The sequence below is a fragment of the Balaenoptera ricei genome, chromosome 3 (assembly GCF_028023285.1).
Source record: "Balaenoptera ricei isolate mBalRic1 chromosome 3, mBalRic1.hap2, whole genome shotgun sequence".
Lineage (NCBI taxonomy): Eukaryota > Metazoa > Chordata > Mammalia > Artiodactyla > Balaenopteridae > Balaenoptera > Balaenoptera ricei.
The window spans coordinates 166,617,047-166,643,518 of record NC_082641.1 but is presented as its reverse complement, the minus strand read 5'-3'; the positions used below and the strand labels follow the sequence as shown (position 1 = coordinate 166,643,518).

Genomic DNA, 26,472 nt, shown 5'->3' with positions numbered 1-26,472 from the left:
GGGCAGGGGGAGAACCCCAGACAAAGTGGGGGCCCTGCCGGCAGCATAGCCAGCACCCGCCTCCCCGAACTGCCCTAATGCCAGCCCTGACTCAGCAGCTGCCTGCTCCTAGGCGTCTGTACAGCCCCCTGGACATGAGCTCTAAGCCAAGGGCTAGCCCAGCCCAGGGGCCCCCGCGAGCTTCCACATCCTCGAGGGTCAGAAATGGCCCGGAGACCAACCAAAGCTCAGAATTAGGCCCATAAGAGGGCAGGGAGGCCCAGCCCAGGGCGAGGCAAGCAGGTGTTCCTAGGGCCACACGGTCCGGAGGAGCCTCACGGTCCTGGGGCCTGCCAGCTGGGCAGCCTCCTCCACACCTCCTGTCCCCCACCCCGCACAGATGTGTGCCCACCCAGCCCGTACCTTTCCTCTGCCCAGCGAGGTCAGTGAAACCTGAAGGTTCCGACATCTGTTCGGAAACAGCTTGGATCCTAAAGGGGGAGGAGGTATCCTGAAGGGCCTGACAGAAAAGAGGGTCTGGGGGCAGTGGGCCTGGATGCCACAGGGCCCTGGGGAAGTCCTCTCTTTACAATGGGGACCCAAGCCACATGGCCCAAGAGGGGCAGAGCTGGGCTGGGATCTGTGATGGGGCTCCCTCCCCAGCAGCAGCACAGCCCCCCCACCCCAGGGCCAGGACCCCACTCTCCCAGGACCTGCACTCCCAGGACCCGCACGCCCGGGACCTCACTCCTGGCCCCTCTGGCTCTTGAGCAGCCCCTCACTCACCCCTGCAGGAAGGTGGAGATGAGGGCCTCCTTCACCCTGGCCTGCTCCTCCGCCGCCCCAGTCTCCTTAGGTACTGTCAGGAGAACAGGGTGAGCGACCAGGCTGACACCTCATACCCTTGGGCTCTGATTCTGATTGGGACCCCTGCCAGGGATGCCTGGACCACCCCCCAGGGGGCCTTGGCCCTGTCATCTGGAGCCCCGAGGAAGACTGTGCCCGGTGTCCCAACTTGGCCCACGGTCATCCCACCACTGGTAGGGACGGGAATGGGGTCTGCACTTGACTCACCCGCCCTGGGAAGAGCTGAGAGGGACCCAGGAAGAAACCACTCAGGGCGGCAGGGTGTCTCTAGGAGGGTCTCAGCTAGCTGAGCGGAGCCCACAGGGTCGGGGGTGGGAGCTGGCCCATGAGCTCTGAGGCTGCACACTACCCACACTGCCCCTCTCCCACTCCTGGCTGGGTCACCCATGCCCACTCACAGCCAGAGACGTGCAAGCTTGCGGAACAGAGGGCCTGGCCAGCAGTGTTTGTGGCGATGCAGGTGTAGGTGCCCTGGTGCTGTCGGTCCACATCCAGAAGGACCAGGTTGTGCTGCTGGGCAGAGCTGGCCACGGTGTAGCCCGGCGTGTGGCGGCCGATCCACAGCACACCCTGCTCAGCCTCCTCCCGCAGCCAATGCACAGCTGGGGGTGGGTCTCCTGCAGGCAGGAGTATATGGTGGACAGTCTCCCCACACCAGGAGGGTGGCTCTGGGAGGCAGGGGTCACCTCTGAGCCTCCCTAGGAGGGTCCTGAGTGGGGGCAGGGAGGGGACCTCCCTGGGGGCTCTCCTGAGTGGGACAGAGAGGCAGGACATCTCACCTTCAACCTTCACTGAGAAGGTGATGCTGGAGCCCTTCTTCACCTTCTTGGAGGTGAACTTCTCCAGGAATCGGGGTGGCACCAGCTGTTGGTGTACATCTGGAGAGACATGGGGCGGCTGGTGGTAAACAATCACCAATGCAGAGCCCCAGTTCCACGTGGTCGTCCCCCTCACGCACCCTCACTGAACCTGTTCCCAGTGCCCTACCCACCCTCCCTCCCTCTGCCCTCTGGGGTCGGCTCACCAAATGCTGGCTTCTCTTCTGGTTCACTGGGGCCTGAAGAAAGCACAGAAGTCAGATCTACAGCACCAAGGTGCCCCCTCCCCTGAGTGGGCCTGCCTGGCAGGGTGTGAGTCCCGAGGGTGGCCCCGCCCACTCCTACACACAGCACCTTTCCTAAACCTGGCCATGCAGACATGGAATTCACACTCAGTCCCCACGGACCAGATGGAATGTTACCCATGCCCGCCCAGGAGTCTGGGGCGTTGCTCTGAAACCAACTCGGGGATGCTTGAGCTCAAAACACCACACTGAAGCAATGCCGCAGGCAGTGTTGGGTCCCTAGACCAGGGCAGATTTGGGCAAGACTTGGAATCACCTTGCAGTGCTCAGAACTTTGGAAAATAAGGAAGTTCAGACCTCTACTCCCCAAATTACTACCTGCCTCTTCCTCTGCAGTCTACGGAGGGCCCCATGTTTGCCTGGGCCTACTCCACCAGCTAGCTATCCTGCTTGCTGGTCAGTTTTCATGGGCCCCACGCCCTCTAAGGGCCCATGTTCTCTGGGAGCCAGCTTCTGGCCACCTGTGACTTCCGCACACAGGGGCAGTGACCACTGGGCCCTAGCTCTCAGGCTTGCCACAGCATGGTTTATAGGTGGACATCAACCTGGGTGTGGACACCAAGCTCTGCTGCATCCCTGAGCACCCACCTCGGACCAGCAGCCGAGCAGACGAGTAAGCAGCACCCACGGTGTTGCTGATGTAGGCCGAGTACTGGCCAGCATCCTCGCTGGTGACCGAGACAATCTCCAGGGTGTGCAGTGTCTTCCTGTCCGTCATGCAGATGTGTGCAGATGCAGTCAGGGGCTGCCCATCTTTGAACCAGTACAGTCGAGGCGTGGGGTAGCCTGGGGCCACAGGGGGAGTGGTTAGCACCGGGCCACAGCCCAGTGGGCACCATGCCCTCCACAGGCCCTCAGAGACCCCTGGGTGATCTAACCCTAACCCTAACCCTCCCTCTGGTGGGAGGCAGCTCCTTGCCCTTCATCCCTCTCCCCCTTACCTTTCACCTTGAGCTGGAACTTGGCCAGACATGTGCCGGGGGCCACCTGGAGATCTTTCAGGTCCTCCACGACCTGCGGCAGCTGCCCCTCCTCTGAGGTAGACTCCGTGCCCTCCTGCTCCCGGCTGGCAGGGAGAACAAAGAAGGGGCAGATGCGAGATGGACCAGTGAGGGGTCCAGAACAGGAGGGGACCAGGGTCAAGTATGGATGGCTTCTGAGGTCTCCTCTTTCCTGGACAGAGACTGCTGTGGCCTGGTTGAAGGCTCCAGGATCTGGATTCTGTCAGTCCAAGCCAGCATTGCCACCCCCCACAAAGGGCCCAGGACCACCCCTGCATGGCCCCCTACCTGGACAGGTAGCCTCGGGCGCTGAAATAGGAAGAGGTTTCCGTGGCCTCCGCAGCCGTGTCGTAGTCGGTGCTGGTCACTGAGGATGAAGGGTGGAGCTGAAGCGAGGCCTGCACCCCATCTGCCCGGGGAACGGGTCCCACCCCAGAGGCTACCTGATTCTCACTGCACAGCCATTCCTGGGAGCCACTCACACTTCTGAGTCAGAAGGCATGGGGGACACAGCTATCCTGTGGCCCCTCCTTGTCCCCAGGCTGTTACCAGCCCATGTTTCCAGGCCTATAACTAACTACAAGACCCAACAAATTATAAATACTGGGCTTCACAAATAGGAGACAGTGGCAACAACAGCATCTTCCAGTTCCAGCCAACTAAGGAACAAGGATAACACAGGCCTCAAAACCAACAGCAGGGACTTCAACTTCTAGCCACAATGGAGAAGAGGGGCTGGATTTATCATCTGCTAAGGTCTGAATGTTGTGTCCCCCAAAAATTCATATGCTGAAGTCCTAACCCCCAACATGACGGTGTTTGGAGATGGGATCATTCTGAGGTGATCAGGCTTAGATGAGGTCATGAGGGTGGAGCCTCATGAATGGGATTAGTGCCCTTATAAGAAGAGACCCCTTGCCCCTTCCCCTATGTGAGAACACAGTGAGAGGATGGCCATCTGCAACTCAGAAGAGGGCTCTCACCAGCACCCAACCATGCTGGCACCCTGATTTCAGACTTCCAGTCTCCACAACTTTAAGCAATAAATTTCTCTTATTTAAGCTGCACAGTCTATGGTAGTTTGTTATAACAGCCTGAACTAAGACACTGGCCCCCTGAAACAACCAAAGGAAAACAAACACAATACACAAAACAATGGTTATGATGTTGTGATTTATAATAAGAAATATATGTTTGGTCTTCCTCCTGTTCCTGACTCAGAGCTCCTAAACCCTTGGAATTTCCTAAGTGAGGAGAGGCACAGAGGTGGGGTTTTTTATGTTAATGAAGTGATTTTCCAAAAGCCCCTAAGGATGGGGTCTGGTTGCCAGGGTAACCAACCATGTGACTAGAAGGTTGGGATCCCCTGACGTCCAGGGAGGGGAGAGGGGCTGGAGATTGAGTTCAATCCTAGGAATAAACCTACCTAAGGAGGCAAAAGACCTGTACACCGAAAACTATAAGATGATGATAAAGAAATCAAAGATGACACAAACAGATGGAGAGACATACCATGTTCTTGGACTGGAAGAATCAATATTGTCAAAATAACTATACTACCCAAAGCAATCTACATATTCAATGCAACCCCTGTCAAATTATCAATGGCATTTTTCACAGTAGAACAAAAAATTTTACAACTTGTATGGAAACACAAAAGACCTTGAATAGCAAAAGCAATCTTGAGGAAAAAAAAAAAAAAAACGGAGCGGGAGGAATCAGGCTCCCTGACTTCAGACTATACTACAGGGCTATGGTAGTCAAGACAGTATGGTACTAGTGCAAACACAGAAATATAGATCAATGGTACAGGAGAGAAAGCCCAGAGATAAACCCATGCACCTATGGTCAACTAATCTATGACAAAGGAGGCCAGAATATACAATGGAGAAAAGACAGCCTCTTCAATAAGTGGTGCTGGGAAAACTGGACAGGTACATGTAAAAGAGTGAAATTAGAACACTCCATAACACCATACACAAAAATAAACTCAAAATGGATTAAAGACCTAAATGTAAGGCCAGACACTATCAAACTCTCAGAGGAAAACATAGGCAGAACACTCTATGATATAAATCACAGCAAGATCTTTTTCAACCCACCTCCTAGAGTAACGAAAATAAAAACAAAAATAAACAAATGGGACCTAATTAAACTTAAAAGCTTTTGCACAGCAAAGGAAACCATAAACAAGACGAAAAGACAACACTCAGAATGGGAGAAAATATTTGCAAACGAAGCAACTGACAAAGGATTAATCCCCAAAATATACAAACAGCTCATGCAGCTCAATATCAAAAAAACAAACAACCCAATCAAAAAATGGGCAGAAGATCTAAATAGACATTTCACCAAAGAAGACATACAGATGGCCAAGAGGCACATGAAAAGATGCTCAACATCACTAGTCATTAGAGAAATGCGAATCAAAACTACAATGAGGTATCACCTCACACCTGTCAGAATGGCCTGCATCACAAAATCTATAAACAACAAATGCTGGAGAGGGTGTGGAGAATAGGGAACCCTCCTGCACTGTTGGTGGGAATGTAAATTGATGCAGCCACTATGGAGAACAGTATGGAGCTTCCTTAATAAACTAAAAATAGAACTACCATATGACCCAGCAATCCCACTCCTGGGCATATACCCTGAGAAAACCATAATTCAAAAAGACACATGCACCCCAATGTTCATTGCAGCACTATTTACAATAGCCAGGACATGGAAACAACTTAAATGTCCATCAACAGAGGAGTGGATAAAGAAGATGTGGTACATATGTACAATGGAATATTACTCAGCCATAAACAGGAACGAAATTGGGTCATTTGTAGAGACGTGGATGGACCTAGAGACTGTCATACAGAGTGAAGTAAGCCAGAAAGAGAAAAACAAATATCATATATAATGCATATATGTGGAATCTGAAAAAACTGTATAGACGATCTTATTTACAAAGCAGAAATAGAGACACAGACATAGAGAACAAACCTATGGATACCAAGGGGGAAAGGGAGGGTGGGATGAATTGGGAGATTGAGATTGACATATACACGCTATTGATACTATATATAAAATAGATAACTAAAGAGAACCTACTGCACAGCACAGGGAACTCTACTCAATGCTCTGTGGTGACCTAAATGGGAAGGAAACCCAAAAAAGAGGGTATATGTGTATATGTATAGCTGATTCACTTTGCTGTACAGTAGAAACTAACACAACACTGTAAAGCAACTATACTCCAATAAAAAAATTTTTTTAAATCACCAACGGTCAATGATTTAATCAGTTGTGCCTGTGTAATGAAGTCTCCATAAAATCCCAAAAGGATAGGGTTCAGAGAGCTTCCCGGCTGGTAAACACATGGACCCTGGGGGAGAGTGGCATGCTTGGCCCTGCCCCTTCCCACGTGCCTTGCCTATACGTCTCTTCCATCTGGCTGCTCCTGAGTTATACCCTTTTATAATAAAGCACTGATCTAGTAAGTGAAATGTTTCTCTGAGTTCTGTGAGCCACTTTAGCAAATTATTAAAACCCAAGGAAGGGGGTCATTGGAACCTCTAATTTATAGCATGTTGGCCAGAAGCACAGGTGACAACCTGGACTTGCAGCTGATATCTGAAGTGGTGGGGGAGGCAGCCTTGTGGGACTGAGCCCTTAACCTATGGGATCTGATGCTATTTCCAGGTGGATGGTGTCAGAATTGAGTTGAACTGTAGGGCACTCGTCTGGTGTCTCAGAGAATTTCTTTCTGTGGGAAAAAAACCCACACACACATTGGAATTGGGTACAGAATCATCAGAATGGTTAAGATGAATGAAGGAGAGTGATGTATTAGAGATAGGAAACAACGGTGAGCCCTATAATTGCCCCAGCTTCCTGACTTAAGTTTACAGGAAAAGGAAACTGAGGCAGAGCCAGGCAGACCCTGAGTTGAGGAGACAGCTGATGTCCTGAGAGACAAAGGCAGCCTGTGCCCATGGAACAGAAAACCAGAGAAAAGAAAGCTGCACAGAGAGAGGGCCCTCTCCCTCGAGGATGCCACAGAACACTGATTGGCACATGCACACAGGAAAGAGCCATCTGAAAGCACTAGAGGAAGTAGTACCAGAGGAGCACGAGGGCTGGAATAATGTCTGTTTACAGTCAGATTAGAAACTTTCATAATTCACAGGGCATCAGGTTGAGTACTCAGGAACACTCTCACTTCAGCAGATGAAGATGATCAGCTTTGGACTGAGCACTGCCTTGGCCCCACATAACAAATCACACAAGCCAGACCCAAAAGGATCAAGCTGCTTCCAAGTAACACACTGTGTTGCTCAAGAAGACCTGCAGAAACACAAAATATCCAGCTCCCAACAGGGTTAAATTCACACTGTCAGGCATTCAGCCAAGACGGCCCGACATGCAAGGAGGCAGGAAACACACAACCTATAATGTGTAGAATAATCAATTGTCAAAACCAAGTCAGATTTGACACAGATGTTAGAACTGGGAGATAAGGACATTAACACAGGTATTAGAACTGTATTCCATGTGTTTGAAAAGTTAAGATGAGATATAGAACATATAAAAAAGACTCAAGTAGAACTTCTAGAGATAAACAATACAATGGATGGGATTGATAGCAGATTAGATACTACAAAAGAATAGTGAAAATAAAAGCATAGCAATAGAAACTATGAAAAATGAAATGCATAGAGAAAGAAGAATTTTATTAATAAAAATGGAAAAGGATTATTAGTAAGCTGTAGTACAACTTCAAGTGGCTCGATTATGTGTAACTTAACTTCCCAAATGAAGGGGAAAGAAAAAATAATTGAAGAAATAATGCCTCCCCCAAATTTCAAACTTAATGAAAACTATTAACCCCAAATTCCTAGAAGCTCAATTAACTGCACAAGGAATATAAATAAAGACAATTGCACCAAAGACTATGATCAAATTACTCAAAACCAATGATAAAAAAAGTCTTAAAAAGTATCCAGAGATCATGTTTGCAGAAATTGACAAGCTGATCCTAAAATTCATAAGAAAATGCAAGAGACTCAGGATGGTCATAAAATCTTGAACAAGAACCAAGTTGGCAGACCCACAGTTAAAAATTTCAAAACAATATTATACATGGTTACAATAGTCAAAACAGTGTGGTAATGGCATAATGACAGACATTTGGATGAAAGGAATAGAATTGCGAGTCAGAAATAAACCTACACATTTAATAGAAATTCGTTTCTGACAAGAGTTCCAAGACAATTTTATGAGGGAAAATAGTCTTTTCAACAAATAGTGCTGGGACAACTGGATTTCCACAGGAAAAAAGTGAATTGGGGCCCTTACCTCATACCATATACAAATATGAACTCAAAATGTACCAAAGACCTAAATATGAGAGAAGAAAGCATAAGCGTAAATCTTTATAACTTTGGATTAGACAGTGGTTTCTTAGACATGACAAGTAAAGCACAAGAAACCAAAGAAAAAGTAGATAAACTATACTCCATCAAAATTTAAAACTTTTGTGCATCAAAGAACACTCAAGAAAGTGACAAGACAACCCACAGAATGGGAGAAAAGATTTGAAAATCATATATCTGAGACAACTAGGGCACGTGCTGGATGCTGGTGGGGGACCCCAATGCCCAAGGAGACAGGAAGAACCCTCAAGAAAACCAGCAGGACATGAGGGGACTGAGGGGGAGGAGAAGTGGAGGTTGGACAGGACCAGCGCCCCTGAGGTTTGGCTGAGAGGTGGGGAGGGGTTCCCATGCCTGGGGGGACCCACGGGGGCTTGGATCAGAGGGGAGTGGGCCCAGCGTTTCCCCTGCTCAATCGGCTGGGGACGTCTGCCCAGCTCTAGGGCCAGGTCCTATGCCCTCAGAGGTCCTCTCCAGGCCAGGTTGGTCCTGGGGATGTAGGAGGGGGGCCTGGGAGATCAGGAGAGGAAGGTGGGAGGGGCCTTCTGGGACCAGAGGAGCAGGAAAGGAGCAGAGGGAATTTGCCCCGCCCACTCGAACCAAGGAAGCCTGCTGGGCTCCAAGGTGGGGTCCCCCACCCCCTGAGACCAGAGGCAGGAGACACGCCTGGGCCCCTTCTGTTCTGTTGAGCCTAAGCCCCACACCCCACACCCCCCAGGGCCTTTTCCAGCCCTGTGGGTCCTAAGCATAGGCCCCACCCACCGCCTAAACCTCAACCCTGATTAGGCCCTGCCCTCCATAGCCAAGGCCTTTTCCACCTTTTTTTTTTTCTTCTCCTCTTTTTTACTACTGTGATTCTGTTTTACCTTCCAGTTATTGTTTCATCTATATTTTTATTTTTATATTTTTTCTAACATATCTGTTAGTTTCCTAGTCTAATTTTATTTTTTACTTTGTTATTGTTCTTTCTTTTTTTTTTTTTTTTGCTGTCCTGTGCGGCTTGCAGGATCTTGGGTTCACGAGCTGAAACTCCTGTGGTGGGAGGTTTGAGTCCGAACCACTGGACTAACAGAGGAACTCAGACCCCAGGGAATATGCCTCAGAGTGAGGTCTCCTGGAGGTCCTCCTCTCAGCGCCAAGACCCAGCTCTACCCAACAGCCTACAGACTTCAGCATTGGAAGCCTGAGGCCAAAAAACCAGTAAGACAGGAACACAATCCCACTCATAAAAAAAAAAAAAAAAGAGATGGCAAGAAAAATATGTCATGGATGAAGGAGCAAGGTAAAAACCTGCAAGACCAAATAAATGAAGAGGAAACAGGGAATCTAACTGAAAAAGAATTCAGAGTAATGATAGTAAAGATGATCCAGAATCTCGGAAATAGAATGGAGCCACGGATTGAGAAAATACAAAAAATGTTTAACAAAGATCTAGAAGAACTAAAGAACAAACAAACAGATGAACAACACAATAATTGAAATGAAAAATACACTAGAAGGAATCAATAACAGAATAACTGAGGCAGAAGAACGAATAAGTGAGCTGGATGACAGAATGGTGGAAATAACTGCCGAGGAGCAGAATAAAGAAAAAAGAATGAAAAGAATTGAAGACAATCTCAGAGACTTCTAGGACAACACTAAATGCACCAACATTCGAATATAGGGGTCCCAGAAGAAGAAGAGAAAAAGAAGGGGTCTGAGAAAATATTTGAAGAGATTATAGTGGAAAACTTCCCTAACATGGGAAAGGAAATAGTCACCCAAATCCAGGAAGCACAGAGAGTCCCATACAGGATAAACTCTAGGAGAAACACACCAAGACACATATTAATCAAGCTAACAAAAATTAAATTCAAAGAAAAAATATTAAAAGGGAAAAACAAAAAATAACATAAAAAGGAATCCCCATAAGGTTAACAGCTGATTTTTCAGCAGAAACCCTACAGGCCAGAAGGCAGTGGCAGGATATACTTAAAGTGATGAAAGAGAAAAACCTACAACCAAGATTACTCTACCCATCAATGATCTCATTCAGATTCAACAGAGAAATCAAAAGCTTTTCAGACAAGCAAAAGCTAAAAGAATTCAGCACCACCAAATCAGCTTTACAACAAAAGCTAAAGAAACTTCTCTAGGCAGGAAACACAAGAGAAGAAAAAGACCCACAAAAACAAACCCAAAACAATTAAGAAAATGGTAATAGGAACATACATATGGATAATAACCTTGAATGTAAATGGATTATATGCTCCAACCAAAAGACACAGACTGGCTGAATGGATACAAAAACAAGACCCATATATATGCTGTCTACAAGAGACCCAATTCAGACCTAGGGACACATACAGATTGAAAGTGAAGGGATGAAAAAAGATATTCCATGCAAGTGTAAATCAAAAGAAAGCTGGAGTAGCAATACTCATATCCAATAAAATAGACTTTCAAATAAAGACTGTTATAAGAGATAAGGAAGGACACTACATAATGATCAAGGGATCAATCCAAGAAGATGATATAACAATTGTAAATGTTTATGCACCCAACATAGGAGCACCTCCATACATAAGGCAAATACTAACAACCATGAAAGGGGAAATCGACAGTAACACAATTTTAGTAGGGGACTTTAACACCCCACTTACACCAATGGACAGATCATCCAAACAGAAAATAAATAAGGAAACACAAGCTTTAAATGACACAACAGGCCAGATAGATTTAACTGATATTTATAGAACATTCCACCCAAAAGTGGCAGAATACACTTTCTTCTCAAGGGCACATGGAACATTCTCCAGGGTAGATCACATCTTGGGTCACAAATCAAGCCTTGGAAAATTTAAGAAAATTGAAATCGTATCAAGCATCTTTTCTGACCACAACGCTATGAGATTGAAAATCAATTACAGGAAAAAATTGTAAAAACCACAAATACATGGAGGCTAAACAGTGCACTACTAAATAACCAAGAGATCAGTGAAGAAATCAAAGAAGAAATAAAAAAATACATAGAAACAAATGGCAACAAAAATACAACCACCCAAAACCTATGGGGCACAGCAAAAGCAGTTCTAAGAGGGAAGTTTATGGCAATTCAATCTCACCTCAAGAAACAAGAAAAATCTCGAATAAACAATCTAACCCTAACCTAAAGCAACTAGAGAAGGAAGAACAAAGAAAACCCAAAGTCAGTAGAAGGAAAGAAATCACAAAGATCAGAGCAAAAATAAATAGAAATGAAGAAAACAATAGCAAAGATCAATAAAACTAAAAGCTGGTTCTTTGAGAAGATAAACAAAATTGATAAACCCTTAGCCAGACTCATCAAGAAAAAAAGGGAGAGGACACAAATCAATAAAATTAGAAATGAAAAAGGAGAAATCACAACTGACACCACAGAAATACAAAGGATTATAGGAGACTATTACAAACAACTATATGCCAATAAAATGGACAACCATGAAGAAATGGACAAATTCTTGGAAAAGTACAATTTTCCATGACTGAACCAGGAAAAATTAGAAAATATAAACAGACCTATCACAAGTAATGAAATTGAAACTGTGATTGAAAATCTTCCAACAAACAAAAGCCCAGGACCAGATGGCTTCACAGGCGAATTCTATCAAACATTTAGAGAAGAGCTAACACCGATCCTTCTCAAACTCTTCCAAAAAATTGCAGAGGGAGGAACACTCTCAAATTCATTCTACAAAGCCACCATCACCCTGATACCAAAACCAGAAAAAGATATCACAAAAAAGAAAGTTATAGACCAGCATCACTGATGAACATAGATGCAAAAATCCTGAACAAAATACTAGCAAACAGCATCCAACAACATATTAAAAGGATCATACACCATTATCAAGTGGGATATATCCCAGGGATGCAAGGGTTCTTCAATATATGCAAATCAATGTGATACACCATATTAACAAATTAAGGAATAAATACCATATGATCATCTCAATAGATGCAGAAAAAGCTTCTGACAAAATCCCACACCCATTTGTAATAAAAACTCTCCAGAAAATGGGCATAGAGGGAACCTACCTCAACATAATAAAGGTCATATATGACAAACCCACAGCAAACATCATACTCAATGGTGAAAAACTGAAAGCATTTCCACTAAGGTCAGGAACAAGACAAGGATGTCCACTCTTGCCACTCGTATTCAACATAGTTTTGGAAGTCTTAGCCACAGCAATCAAAGAAGAAAAAGAAATAAAAGGAATACAAATTGGAAAAGAAAAAGTAAAACTGTCACTGCAGATGGCATGATACTATACATAGAGAATCCTAAAGCTGCCACCAGAAAACTACTAAAACTAATCAATGAATTTGGTAAAGTAGCAGGATACAAAATTAATGCACAGAAATCTCTGGCATTCCTATACAATAACAACAAAAACTCAGAAAGAGAAATTAAGGAAACAATCCCACTTACCATTGCAACAAAAGGAATAAAATACCTAGGAATAAACCTACCTAAGGAGGAAAAAGACTTGTACTCAGAAAACTGTAAAACAGTGATGAAAGAAATCAAAGATGACATAAACAGATGGAGAAATATACCATGTTCTTGGATTGGAAGAATCGATATTGTCAAAATTTGTCAATATTGTCAAAATCAATATTGTCAAAATACTACCCAAAGCAATCTACAGATTCAATGCAATCCCTATCAAACTACCTACCAATAGCATTCTTCATAGAATTAGAACAAAAAATTTTACAATTCGTATGGAAACACAAAAGATCCCGAATAGCCAAAGCAATCTTGAGAAAGAGAAACAGAGCTGGAGGAATCAGGGTCCCTGACTTCAAACTATACTACAAAGCTACAGTAATCAACGCAGTATGGTACTGGCACAAAAACCGAAATATAGATCAATGGTACAGGAGAGAAAGCCCAGAGATAAACCCACACACATATGGTTACCTAATTTACGATAAAGGAGGCAAGAGCATACAATGAGAAAAGACAGCCTCTTCAATAAGTGGTGCTGGGAAAACTGGACAGCTACATGTAAAAGAATGAAATTAGACACTACCTAACACCATACACAAAAATAAACTCCAAAAGGATTAAAGACCTAAATGTAAGACCAGACACTATAAAACTGTTAGAGGAAAACATAGGCAGAACACTCTATGATATAAATCACAGCAAGATCTTTTACGACCCACCTCCTAGAGTAACGAAAATAAAAACAAAAATAAACAAATGGGACCTAATTAAACTTCAAAGCTTTTGCACAGCAAAGGAAACCATAAACAAGATGAAAAGACAACCCTCAGAATGGGAGAAAATATTTGCAAATGAAACAATGGACAAAGGATTAATCCCCAAAATATACAAACAGCTCATGGAGCTCAATATCAAAAAACCAAATAATTCAATTAAAAAATGGGTGGAAGACCTAAATAGACATTTCACTAAAGAAGACACACAGATAGCCAAGAGGCACGTGAAAAGATGCTCAACATCACTAATTATTAGAGAAATGCAAATCAAAAATACAACGAGGTATCCCCTCACACCAGTCAGAATGGCCATTACCAAAAAGTTTAGAAACAATAAATGCTGGAAAGGGTGTGGTGAAAAAGGAACCCTCCTGCACTGTTGGTGGGAATGTAAATTGATACAACCACTATGGAGAACAGTAAGGAGGTTCCTTATAAAACTAAAAATAGAACTACTGTATGACCCAGCAATCCCACTACTGGGCATATACCCTGAGAAAACCATAATTCAAAAAGAGACATGTACCACAATGTTCACTGCAGCACTATTTACAATAGCCAGGACATGGAAACAACCTAAATGTCCATTGACAGATGAATGGATAAAGAAGATGTGGCACATATATACAATGGAATATTACTCAGCCATAAAAAAGAAACGAAATTGAATTATTTGTAGTGAGGTGGATGGACCTAGAGTCTGTCTTACAGAGTGAAGTAAGTCAGAGAGAGAAAAACAAATACCATATGCTAACACATATATACGGAATCTAAAAAAGAAAAAAATGGTACTGATGAACCTAGTGGCAGGACAGGAATAAAGACATAGACATAGTGAATGGACTTGAGGACACGGAGCGGGGAGGGGGAAGCTGGGGCAAAGTGAGAGTAGCATTGACATATATACACTACCGAATGTAAAATAGTTAGCTAGTGGGAAGCAGCAGCATAGCACAGGGAGATCAGCTCGGTGCTTTGCAATGACCTAGAGAGGTGGAATAGGGAGGGTGGGAGGGAGACTCAAGAGGGAGGGGTTATGGGGATACATGTATGCATATGGCTGATTCACTTTGTTGTAAAACATAAACTAACACAGTATTGTGAAGCAACTGTACTCCAATAAAGATCTATTACAAAAAAAAAAGAAAAAGAAAATCATATACCTGATAAGGATCTATCAATAGTACTCAGAATATACAAAAAACTCTTACAACTCAAAATTTAAAAAACAAATAATCTAATTTTAAAATGGACAAAGGATTTCTCCAAAAAAAAGATACACAAATGGCCAATAAGAACATGAAAAGATGCTCAATATCATTAGTCAGTAGGGAAACGCAAATCAAAACCACAATGAGATACCACTTCACATCCATTAGGACGACTATAATTGAAAAGATGAACAAAAACAAGTGATGGCAAAGATGCAGGGAAATTGGAACCTTTGTACACTGCTGGCAGAAATGTAAAATGGTGCAGCTGCTGTGTAAAAGAGTTTGTCGGTTCTTCTAAAAGTTAAACATAGAGTTTACCATCTGACCCAGCAATTCCACTCCTAGGTATAGATCCAAGAGAAATGAAAACGTATGTCCACACAAAAACTTGCACATGAATGTTCATAGCAGCATTACTCATAGTAGCCATAAACCAATGGATAAACGTCATCCAATGAATGGATAAATCGTCCATATACAGTGAAATATTTTTCAGCCATGAAAAGGAATGGAGCACTGATATTTATTACGTGGATAGACCTTGGAAACAAGCTCAGTAATAGAAACCAGACATAAAAAGCCACATACTGTATAATTCCATTTACATGGAAAGTTCAGAATAGGCAAACCCACACAGACAGAAAACAGATTAGTGGTTGCCAGGGGCTGGGGGAGGGGGAATGGGGAGTGACAGTCAATAGGTACGGGGTTTCTTTCTGGGATGATGAAAATGTTCTGGAATTAGATGGTAGCATAACCTTGTGAATATATTAAAAACCACTGAATTATACATTTTTAAATGGTGAATTTTATGGTGTGCAAATATCTAAAAACTTTTAAATCCCAATAGAAAAGATAAGTTATGTACAGAGAAACAAAGATAAGAACGACATCATATTTCTCATTGGAAAGAATGCAAGCTAATAGATGGTGGAGCAACATCTTTAAAGTATGGAAAGAAAAGACTGTCCTAGAAAAAATATCCTAAAGAAAAGCAAAATAAAGACATTTTTCAGATATACCCACACTACAAAAATTGCTAAAATATGTCCTTCAGGCAGAAAGAAAGTGTTACGAGATAGAAATCTAGACCTACATAGCAAAATAAAGAGCTTGGAAATGGAAATACTTAGGTAAATATAGAAAATATCGTCTTATTTAAGATAATAGACTTGTTGTTATATTTAATAGTTTTATTTTCCTTTTTGTTGAGAGAATTATAGATTCTCATGCTGTTCTAAGAGATAATACAGACATCCCATTTACTCTTCACCCAGTTTCCAGCGATGTTAACTTGTCTCATAGCTATAAAAGGTGACATTGCTATGATCCCTCGATCTTGTTCAGATTTCACAAGTTTCACACGAACTCCACTGAGTATATGTGTGTTTGTTTAACTTTATGCAATAAAATGAAATTTTATCAGAATTGTTGCACATGTTAATAATTTGTTCCTTTTCTTTGCCAAGTAGTATTCCATAGAATAGCCATACCACAGTTTAACAGTTGGGTCATTACCAGTTTTTGGCTATTGGGAATAAGGCTGCTATGAGTATTTGGGCACAGGTTTTATTATGAATTTGAGTTTTTATTTCTCTGGGATAAATAACAAAAAAGGCAATTGTTAGATCATACAGTAACTACATAGTTTTGTGAGCAACTGCAAACTGTTTTTCAGAGTGGCTGCACCATGTTACACTCTCACCAGCAATGCATGAGAGATCCCATGAGGGAAATGGAAATAAAAACAGGCACATCTTCCAGGTGCTTCTTTGCCGTCTGTATGTCCTCTCTCTTGAAATGTATGGAAAGGTCTTTTGCCCCTATTCTAAGTGGATTTTTAAAAAATTTTTATTGTTCAATTTTGAGCTTTCCTTTACATATTTTTTAGTCCTTTATAAGATATGTGATTTGCAGGTATTTTCTCCCAGCCCATAGCTTTTCATCCTCAACACCTGGTCTTTCTCAGAGCAAAAGGTTTTAACTCTGAGGAGGTCCAGTTTACCAATTTTTCCTTTTATGGGTCAAGTCTAAGCAGTCTTTTCCTAGCCCTAGGTCCTGAGGATCTCCTCCTACTTTTTTCTAAAAAAGCTTCAGCTTCAGCTCCAGCTTCATATTTTACATTTAAGTATTTAATCCATTTTGAGCTAATTTTCACATAAGGTCAAAGTTCATATTTTTGCCTACGAGTGTTCAAATTACTCCAGCACCATTTGAAATTCCATCCTTGAATCTGAAATTCTATCCTTACTCCATTTAATTGCTTTTGCATTTTTGTCAAAAATCAGATGGATATATTTGTACTGAAGCTGTCTAGGGCCCGCCAGGAATCAGGGACAAAGACCAAATATATATTTCTTATTGTGCCACGGTGCCGTTAACCACCCACTGTGCCCATGGGGTACCTCCAAACCTTTCCAGGTACCTCCCCAGCCCAGCCATCTCTCAAGGGGGCTCCAAGAGAACACTCTATCCTCCACAAGACATTCCAGCCCCAGATCCTGCCTGGCCTGAGGCCAATGGTCTCCAGCACTGCCTCGCCCAGCCAGGATCCCACCCTGAACCATCAAACCTGACCGAGCACTCACGGTCCACGACGAGCTCCGCTTTGGTAGAGGACACACCCACGCTGTTCTCAGCCAGGCAGCGGTAGACACCCATGTCTGCTGGCACCACAGCTGTGATGATGAGCTGGTGGCCGCCCTGCTGGTCCTCACTGATCATGTAGTGGTCATCCTCCTCCAGCACCCTCCCGTCCTTGAACCAGCGCACACTGGGCACGGGTTGGCCTGTCACCACACAGTCAAAGCTCACGGGGTACCCATCCAGCACCTCCTGATTCTGTAGCTCAGTCAGGAACACCGGGGCTGGGAGGGATGGGCAGGGCATACGACACGTTAGCCTCAGGCTCCCCCAAGTTGCCCCAGCTGCCAGCGGTTCAATGTGCGTGATCTGCACGGCACCCATTCACATGAGTGCTCACAGAATGGGCGGCGAAACAGAACTCTGTCTCTGCCAACTGAGCTCTTCCCTCCTCCCCATGCTCTAGAAGAATCCTCTCTTTGTTAGCCTGGTTCCCAAGCTACCATGAGGCCAGAGAGATAGCAGACAGGAAATGGGGAGGAAGCGGAAGTAAAGGGAAGACCAAGGTCGGTTGTCTGGGATTGGAAGCAAGCTAGTAGCTCAGAATTAAAGAGGAGGAATGATGCTGTGGGTTATTAATGATACTCCCTTTGTTGTTCCTAGGGAGATGCAAGTAAACAGTGAAATGACTTTTTAATTAACTTTAGTTACTGGAGTGGGAAATGGGGTTCAGGCTGGACTATGTGGAACCCCACCTTTTATACAGATTATATCTGAAACCCTCATGGGGGAAAAAATAACCCTAAACTCTAGGATGCCAGTATTCCCGAATCCATTTCACAGAACAGAACTCTGAGGTTCCAAGAGGCTAACCAGTAGCAGGCAGAGCTGGGATTTAAATTGAGCTCTGTCTAACCCCAAAGTCAGGGCTCCTCCCAGCTCAGTGGGCTGCATCTGCGAACAGCCAGAAGCTAAAGCCCCTTGAGCTAAACCTCCTTGAGTTTTCAGCTGACCCTGGTCACTGCTGCTGCCTTCGCTCTTCCTCTCCCCTCACCCCTGACCCAGGCAGCTTGCAAACTCACCTGCCTCTGCGGCCAGTACTGGCTCCGGAGGCGCTGCAGGGGTGGGGGCCACCTTGCCAATGCGCATCTCCACCCCATGCGGCCCCTGCTCTGACAGGCTGATGTCCACTCTGTTGTCCAGCGTGCCAAACATGTCCTGGAAGCAGGTGGCTGCCCGCCGGGCCTCGGCAAGCGCCTCGAAGCGGATGCAGATGGACTGTTCATCTTCGCGGTATGTCTCCCTGTCCCCAGGCTCCTCGGGCTCCGCCTTGCCCTCGTCAGCACTGAAGATCTCCTCATCTGAAACCTCCGCCGGGCCCTTCGTGCGGAAGAGGCGGTACAGCCGCCGGGCGGCCCGGCGGAGGGTGTCACCCAGCTCACTCCCGGAGGAACTCTCGGTCTCACTCTCCGTCCCACTGACCGCCACACAGGCGCTGTGGGCCACACGGCCAAACCTGTTGCTCACCTGACAGGTATAGTGGCCAGCGTCGGCCCGGCCCAGGCTAGTGACCAGCAGAGAGCAGGTGCCATCCCCAAGCTGGTCAATGTGGTGGTGCCGGCCATCAGTCAGCTCCACACCGTCCTTCAGCCAGCGGGCACGCACATCTGTCTTGCTGGACACTACACACTCCAGATGCAGGACATCTCCCACCTGTGCCACGGTGTCCCCAAACGTGCGGCAGAACACAGGCCCCTCCTGCTGCTGCATCTCCTTCCGGACCTTATAACCCTTGAAGGCAGCCTGGATCTTCACTGCTGCCTTGTCCATGGATAGGTCACCCAAGTCCCCAACGCTCAGGTCTCCTGGTGGTGGGGGTACTGAAGCTGGCTTCTCCTGCTGCTTTTGTGGCTTCCCAGAAGGGGCTGCTGGGGCCTCAACCTGTGTGCACAGATAAGGTGGGGCACCTGAGGCCCGGGACAGGGAAAGGATTGTGTAGGGACACACACAGGGCAGGGGGAAGCAGAGCCCAGGTCTCCTGTCCCAGCTGCACGTCTTGCTCCAGCATGCCTGCTGCCTGCTACCTGCTGTCAACTGCACTACCTTCACTGAGGCCGAATGCCTGATGGCTTCTGTTGCTTCCAAAAAGCAAGCCCACCCTCCCTAAAACTGCTTTCCCCAGAGCAGGACAGAGTTGTGAGGAATACCAAGGAGAGATAGGTTCCAGCTCTTCAGAAAAGAAGTTTTAACAGCCAGGTGGATGGATGGATGGATGGGTAGGTGGATGGTCGATGGATGGGTAGATGGATGACCAACAGGTGGGTGGGTGGAAGAATGGATAAACAGATGGTGGATGGACCGACGGACAACAGTGGATAGATGACGTGTGGATGAACGACAGAGTGGCAAAGATCTAAGAGACCCAGGCCTCTCCTTGTAGGTCAAGCTGGAGACTCACCTTGCTGGCCAGTGGTGAGGCACTGGCCCTCCCAGCCTTCTTGAGGTAGGTAACCAGGGAAGGAGTGCCCGCACGGGACTCGTCGTCAGAGCTGGTGTGTGAGAGGTCAGCCTCGCCAGTGCGTGTCAGCTCGTCAGCCGTGGAAGAGTCCTCAGAGAGGTCAGGAGCCACCTCCTCCACCTCCTGCCGCAGGCGCTGCGGGCGTCCATCCTCCTCGGGCAGCTCGCTGATGGAGTCCAGCGTAGGCTCTCGGCTCATGCGGCGCTTCTGGGCCAGGGCCTCCCACAGGAGATGCAGGTCGCCTTCCTGGGCCGCCTCAGGGGGCAGGCTGGGCTGTGTGGGGACCTCATCCCCAGATTCTGGGGTCAGCACCACTGAGGAGGGCAGGAAACTGGTCAGTCAGGCAGGGACAGAGCCATAACCCCAGGCCGGCCTTAGCTACTGACCACGGTTCCCCTTATAGGCCTCTGCTGCCTGCCTGGGCCCCCAAGAGTTCTGATGCACAATGTGTACAAGGTTTTAGAGGCTCTGAATGGCCCTCTCTAGGCCTCAGCATCCCCTGATCAAGCCAGACCTCAGTCTTCCTCCTGCACAGGAGGGGATGACCACAGGGAGCACCAGGCCAGGGTCAGTGCAGGTGCAGGGGAGCTCAGAGTGCAGGCGGCTCAGAGAACAGGGATCCAAGGGTTTAAAGAACCAGCAGTGGGCACCAAGGGCTGCATTGGCCAGGATCCCACTCAGAGAGCGATGTGACCTCAGATGCCAATGATATGGGTTCTGACAGGAGGCTGAGCCATACCGATCTGGGCATCTCCCCACCCCGGGCCTCAGTCTTTCCTGGTGTGAGGCAGTGTCCTCAAGATGACCTCCTGCAGTTCCCCGAGAGAGAACCAGTGAGCAAGAGGGCTGGCCCACTCCATATCCCAGGGCTCCTCCCTCCCCCGTGCACGCTGGGCCCTGGGAGACATACCCTGGAAGGCAGCAGCTGCCACAGAGACCGGATCCCGTGCAGGGGCGCAGCGATACTCGCCCTGGTCCTCCGCTGAGAAGTCCCGAATCAACAGCGTCTGCCGCTGACCCTGGCAGAGAAGCTGGAAGCGCCCACTGGGCTGGATGCGCTCTGTTCCCTTCAGCCAGATGACCTCACCAGCCTCGGCCACCTCACACTCCAGACACAAGTCCTCCCCAGCTGCCACCTGCCGGCTCTCAGGGGCAGGGGGTGCAGGCGTGGGCTCCTGGGGCTCTGCTGGGAAGAGTGATCGGGAACAGGAGGGGCGCATCAGTAAGGACGCAGGCAGGGACCCCCAGCTTAGAGAGGCCTTGAGGGCTCCAGGCTGGACCCCTACCCTCATAAACCAGGACTAAGGCAGCAACTCACCGAGCCTCACTGTCTGGGGCAGGTACACAGGCTCCCCAGCGCCTGCCGCGCCCACTGCGGCCACACGGAAGCGGTAGGTCTCCCCGGGGGCCAGGCCATCCACCAGGCACTCGGGCCCGGGCACCAGCTCATGGCACAGCTGCCACTCTCCTGTGGCTGCTGCCTTCATCTCTACCCGATAGCCACAGAGACCGCCTCCGCCGTCACTCGTGGGAGCCACCCAAGACAGTGTCACGGAGCTGCCAGTGCGCCCCACCACCTCGGCGTCCTCTGGGGGGTCGGGGAGGCCTGTGGGGGCGGGCAGGAGGCACAGGGTCAGTGCAGAGGCTGGCAGTCGGCACCTGCAGCCCTGCCCACCCTGGGGTCTGCTGGTGGGGCACAGTGTGGTCCACCCCTCAGAGTCCTGTGAGCAGCTGTGCCCCACAGCCCAGCCTTTCTGCGGGGGCGAGGAAGGTGCGTTTGAGTCACAGGAAGACTGTGTGCCCAGAGGCCACCCAGCGTGGGGGGCCACGGAGAGCCCCAGCAGCCTCTGAAGCTGAAACCTCCTGCCCCCCGACCTGTCTCCCCGAGAGCCCTGGACCCGAGCTGCAGCAGGCAGACCCAAGCCACCCACCCAGCACAGTGAGCCTCGCAGAGGCCACGGCATCGCGGGCGGCGAAGGTGACCTCGCCGGCGTGGTGCAGCTGGGCCCGGTGCAGCAGCAGGGTGTGCTGGCTGCCTTCGGCGGTGACTGTCCAGTCTGCGTCGTCAGGCTGCACCGAGGCTCCATTTATGTACCAGGTCGCCTCACCCACCGGCACTGTCTCGCTGAGCGTGCAGCTGAAGCTGGCCCGCCCCCCGGCCAGCACGGCCGTGTCCCGGGGTGCCTCCAAGACCTCCAAGCGCCAGCCTGCAGGGCGGGGTGGGAGTGTGAGCTCAGGGGCCAAGGGGCGGCCTGGGGCGGGGGGGGCTCGGAGACACCCATGCCACCCCCTCCCGTAGCCCCCGAGAAGAGGAGGGCACCAGCCTCAGGTGGGAGTGGCTTCAGAGATCAACATCCCCAAGGCTACCACCCCATGCTCCTGTGGGCAAGTCTCAGAAATCGATGCCCTTCCCAGAGGCCCCAGCTTCCCCCCCCCACCCCGCACTCCACCCCTGACCAAGCAGCTGGGTACCCAGTGGGAGGGGTCTCCGAGACCCACGCCCCACTGCTGCCCCAGCCCTGGTCTACTACCCATAGCCAAATATCCAGTGAGAGGGGTCTTGGTAACCTATGCCCCCTCCTAGGACCCCACCCCCCTCGCACCCCACAGTGTGATATCTCGTGGGAGGGTTCCAAGAGGCTCATGCCTCCTGCACCCCTGGCCTCAGCCCCTCCCCCTGCACCCAAGCAGTGAGGTATCCGGTATCTGGTGGGAGAGGTTGAAGAGTCCCAAGTTCCCACACAGTGGCCCTAGCCCACCCACCCCCGCCCCCTGCAACATGTGGTACTTGGTAGGATGGGTCTGAGAGACTCACACACACCCTGTGGTCCCAGCTCCACCCCAGCGTCCCTGCAGTGGGTGATCCCGTGGGAGGGGTCTCAGCGACTGACCGCCCCCCTACATCCCCACCCTCCCACACTCTTGCAGTGGGGTATCAGTGGGAGGGGTTGCAGAGAACTACGCCCCCCCTCCCCGTGGCCCCAGAACCGCCCCCCTACCCCTGCGTCGTGGTATCTGGTGGGAGGGATTGCAGAGAACCACCCTCCCCCCTTGGACCCAGCCCACTCTCCCGACCCCACAACTCTAACCTCGGACTGTGAGGAACGCAGATGTCACCATGTCCCCCGCCAGGAAGGTCACCCGGCAGCTGTCTTGAGGCCGCAGGTTTCTGAGCAGCAGCAGGTGCCGCAGGCCGTCCTCAAAGTAAACCACCTCGGCGTTCTCAGAGGTGCGCACCGGCTCGTCATCCAGCAGCCAGGTGTGGGCGGCCACCTCCGGCCGCGACAAGAGGCACTCGAACAGCGCCTCACCGCCCTCAGGCGCCTCCACGTTTTCCAGGCCTCTCACCACAGTGTTCTTGGCTGCGGAAAGAAGGTGGCTCAGGGCGTTCTCAGGGTTTCTCCTGCCCAGCACCCCCAAGAGTCACGTGGAAGAGCCCCCCTCAGGACAAAGGGCCTAAGAGAATGCAGCCAGGTGGAGGGCGTCTGGGTGTCCACCTGAAGGAGCCACACAGGGACCTCCTGAGGATGGGCCCTGCCCATCCCCATGCCATCACCAGACCTGCGGCTGGGAAGGAGGGTCCTCCCCACCTCACACGTAAGAAGCCTCACGAATGTTCGTTCACAGACTGAAAATTCACTGGCGGCCACAGCCGGGCTCAAACCCAGATGGAGGTTTACGCCTCTCAGCTTTGCTGCAGCATGGGGCTCTGGAAAAGTGTTCCATTCCTTTCCTCCCCCAGCCAGGCTGGCAGACCTGTTGGGCTGCTCCCCTCACTCACTCAGACCAGACAGACCTCTGCCCTCATTTTCAGCCTGACCTAATTCTCTTGTACATACAGCCCAGGGGTCAGTAATAAGCAGCTATGCATTTTTCATGGAAGCCATGACGTCAGGACTGGGCATGCCAGACCCCAGATCCAGCTCAATGCCTGGTCCCCAAGGGCTTGCCACCTCCAAGAGCCAATTCCCATGACAGGCCACCTGGACCCAAGGTGATCCAGTGGGCTTCAAAGTCCACGGGGGCTTCCTGAATGAGGTGGATCTCTGAGGATGGGTAGGGGAGGTGTCCAGACAAGGGAAGAAGTAAGAGGGGACAACATGATGGGACTGAAAAGGCATTCGTGCAGGGGGCAGCAGGGAGCTAGGCCAGTGGGGTGAAGGACGTAAAACAAGGTGGGGGGCAATAGGCAGGGGTGAAGTCAGGCAGGAAAGGAGCACCACATCACCCAAGGCTGTACAGGATGCTGGGGAGGTCTGGCCTTGACCCACACGACAGCAAGGAGCCACTGCGGTCACCGAGGGGGTGGCAGCTTGGCCAAAGCTCCAGGCCCACAGCCCCAACTGCTGTCTGGGCTATGCACCCCGAATGGAACCCACACAAAGCCCTGATGCTCCCTCCTAGCTCATCCACAGAGTCCACACACCCCTCAGGCAGGGGTGTCCACTCTGGACAGGGGTCCCCGAGGAGTTAAGAGGGGAGGGCATCTCAGAGCAGAGGACCCACGGGGCCCATCCACATCCCTCTCCTTGCCACCCTCCTGGCCCTGGTCTGCTCACATCACAGACCAGACTCGCCCCATAACCCTGGCTCCTTTCCTCCCCAGGTCAGAACTGACAGAACCAACGGGGACCTAGGAGTGCATCCCACATCTCCACTGTGCTTGGATGGCTGCGACCAGCCCCATCAGGGCTGCAGCTGCTCTTGGCCGCGATGAGATGGGTGGGGGACAGGGAGAAGGCTGGGCCTGCAATCAGCGCTGGAGTTCACCCTCCTTAGCTCCTATCCAAGGATCAAGGCTGCTTTATTTCTATAAAATCCCAGATATTAAAGCAGCAGTGGTGAGCCCCTGAGGTCTCCCTCCTGCCATCTCCTGCTTCTCTGCATTTTGTTCTCTACTCCCTGCCTGAGGCCTGAAGGCTCTGCCCCAGATGTCCACAAGCCCCCACCCCCGCTGCCTCCTTCAGGCCCAGGTTCACACTACAGCCCCTCCCCACAGCTCTTCTCACATTTTCCTTCAGCTCCCACAGGAATGTCACCCCTGAAGGGAGAGAGTTTTGTCTGTTCACTGCTGTGCCCCCAGGGGCCAAAAAAGAAAAGCGTTTCAAAACTTAAGTTATTGAACTAGTGTGTGAATGGGGTGTGAGCGACCTCAGGCGGCCAGTGGCCCAGACCAGGTCCCACCTGCTCTTCCCAGCTTGGATGGCCTCCTGACAACTGCCTGACAACTGCCAGCTCACTCACCACTTGGGAACATTTCAGGTTTTCCCAAATAGAAAGTAGCTTCAGCCAAATGGCACCTCCGGCCCTGCGGACCTGCAGCCCATTGTCTGCCCTCCTTGGCCCCCCATAGGGTATCCTGGTTGTGCTGCAGATAGGGAAGTGGGGCTCAGAGCGTCCTCTGAGTGACCAGCCCGGGAAGGGGCAGAGCTGGGGTCTGAACTCAGTATTCGTGGAGCTCAGCCCAGTGGCCCTCCTCTGCTCTAGGACACAGCCCCGTCTACGGCCACACAGGCCCCAGGCCTGCCCACCCACCTGCTTGCCTGCAGGCTGCCTCCCCGCCTGCCTCTACCTCCATCCCTCCCCGACAGGGTGTTCTGGATACAGATTCTTCAAGCAGCCTCTGCCCTTGTGTTTTCTATCTGTGCTGTCCTGACAGGCTGCTTTGGGAGGAGAAGGGGTCTGGGTGGGTAGGCTCAGAGCCTAGGATCTGCTTACTGGGATCCCGTCTTTCTAGCACGCTGTCACTGCCTGTCATTTCACCATTATGGCTCTACGTGAGCAGCACCATAGCTGTGCTGGGCCTGGGGCTGCCCGCCAGACAGCCTCACCTTGCACTTGCAGCAGGGCCACCACGCGGGTGCCCGCGGCCTCACAAGTATAGATGCCGCTGTCGCAGGGCAAGGCCGGCCTGAAGGACAGCCTGGCCACGGTCCAGTCCTGCTCTATGATGACACGGCGCCCATCAGCGCACACCTCCTGCTCGTCCATCTTCCACGTGGCCTGCACGGGCCGTGAGTACTGGCAGAGGAGTTCAGCCGGGCCACCCTCCTCCACTGCCAGGTCCTGCGTGGCACTGACCACTTCCACTGTGGGATCTGTCGGCCGACAGGCCAGGCACACGTCAGCTGGAGCAGTGTGACTGAGGCCCACCCACCCTCTGCAGTCAGCATCAGCGACTCAGAGGCAAGCAAAAGCAGGGCTGTGGTAGAAGGGGGACCCACCCCGGTGACCCAGGGCCCTCCACGTGGGGCAAACCTTGCCACCATACACCCCCGCCCACAGCAGACTGTTAGCTCAGTCTCCGTCCACTGGGCCTCTCCTAGCCACTGTTTCCCCTGAGCCCTCACTTCCTCTAGCCCAGGGCGCATGTTGCCCCAGTAGGACACAACAACCACTCCTGAAAGCCCTTGGGCCCATTCGGGCTCCACAGCTTCGATGGGCACTTGGCACCCCCAGCCCAACTTATCCCTTCTCCAGGGGCCTTGTCGCCCGCCCCCTCAGG

The 26,472-nt window shown here is 49.6% G+C and overlaps 1 protein-coding gene across 5 annotated transcripts in view; it reads right to left on the bottom strand.

Annotated features, from left to right (window-relative positions):
- OBSCN (obscurin, cytoskeletal calmodulin and titin-interacting RhoGEF) overlaps nt 1-26,472 on the bottom strand; it is a 196,057-nt gene that overhangs the window by 36,448 nt on the left and 133,137 nt on the right. For 4 of the 5 annotated variants that reach the window (XM_059917953.1, XM_059917955.1, XM_059917954.1 and 1 more), the window contains 16 exons: nt 25,799-26,065; nt 23,057-23,329; nt 21,899-22,174; nt 21,286-21,573; nt 20,878-21,153; nt 19,908-20,281; nt 18,532-19,390; nt 17,455-17,733; nt 3,259-3,337; nt 2,911-3,035; nt 2,558-2,755; nt 1,871-1,903; nt 1,626-1,724; nt 1,245-1,463; nt 766-838; nt 403-470 (listed from right to left, as the gene is read on the bottom strand). In XM_059917953.1, the coding sequence (XP_059773936.1) occupies nt 403-470; nt 766-838; nt 1,245-1,463; nt 1,626-1,724; nt 1,871-1,903; nt 2,558-2,755; nt 2,911-3,035; nt 3,259-3,337; nt 17,455-17,733; nt 18,532-19,390; nt 19,908-20,281; nt 20,878-21,153; nt 21,286-21,573; nt 21,899-22,174; nt 23,057-23,329; nt 25,799-26,065 (3,786 nt within the window). The remainder of the gene's footprint in view (nt 1-402; nt 471-765; nt 839-1,244; nt 1,464-1,625; nt 1,725-1,870; nt 1,904-2,557; nt 2,756-2,910; nt 3,036-3,258; nt 3,338-17,454; nt 17,734-18,531; nt 19,391-19,907; nt 20,282-20,877; nt 21,154-21,285; nt 21,574-21,898; nt 22,175-23,056; nt 23,330-25,798; nt 26,066-26,472) is intronic. The other variant, XM_059917957.1, reaches the window with a different exon arrangement.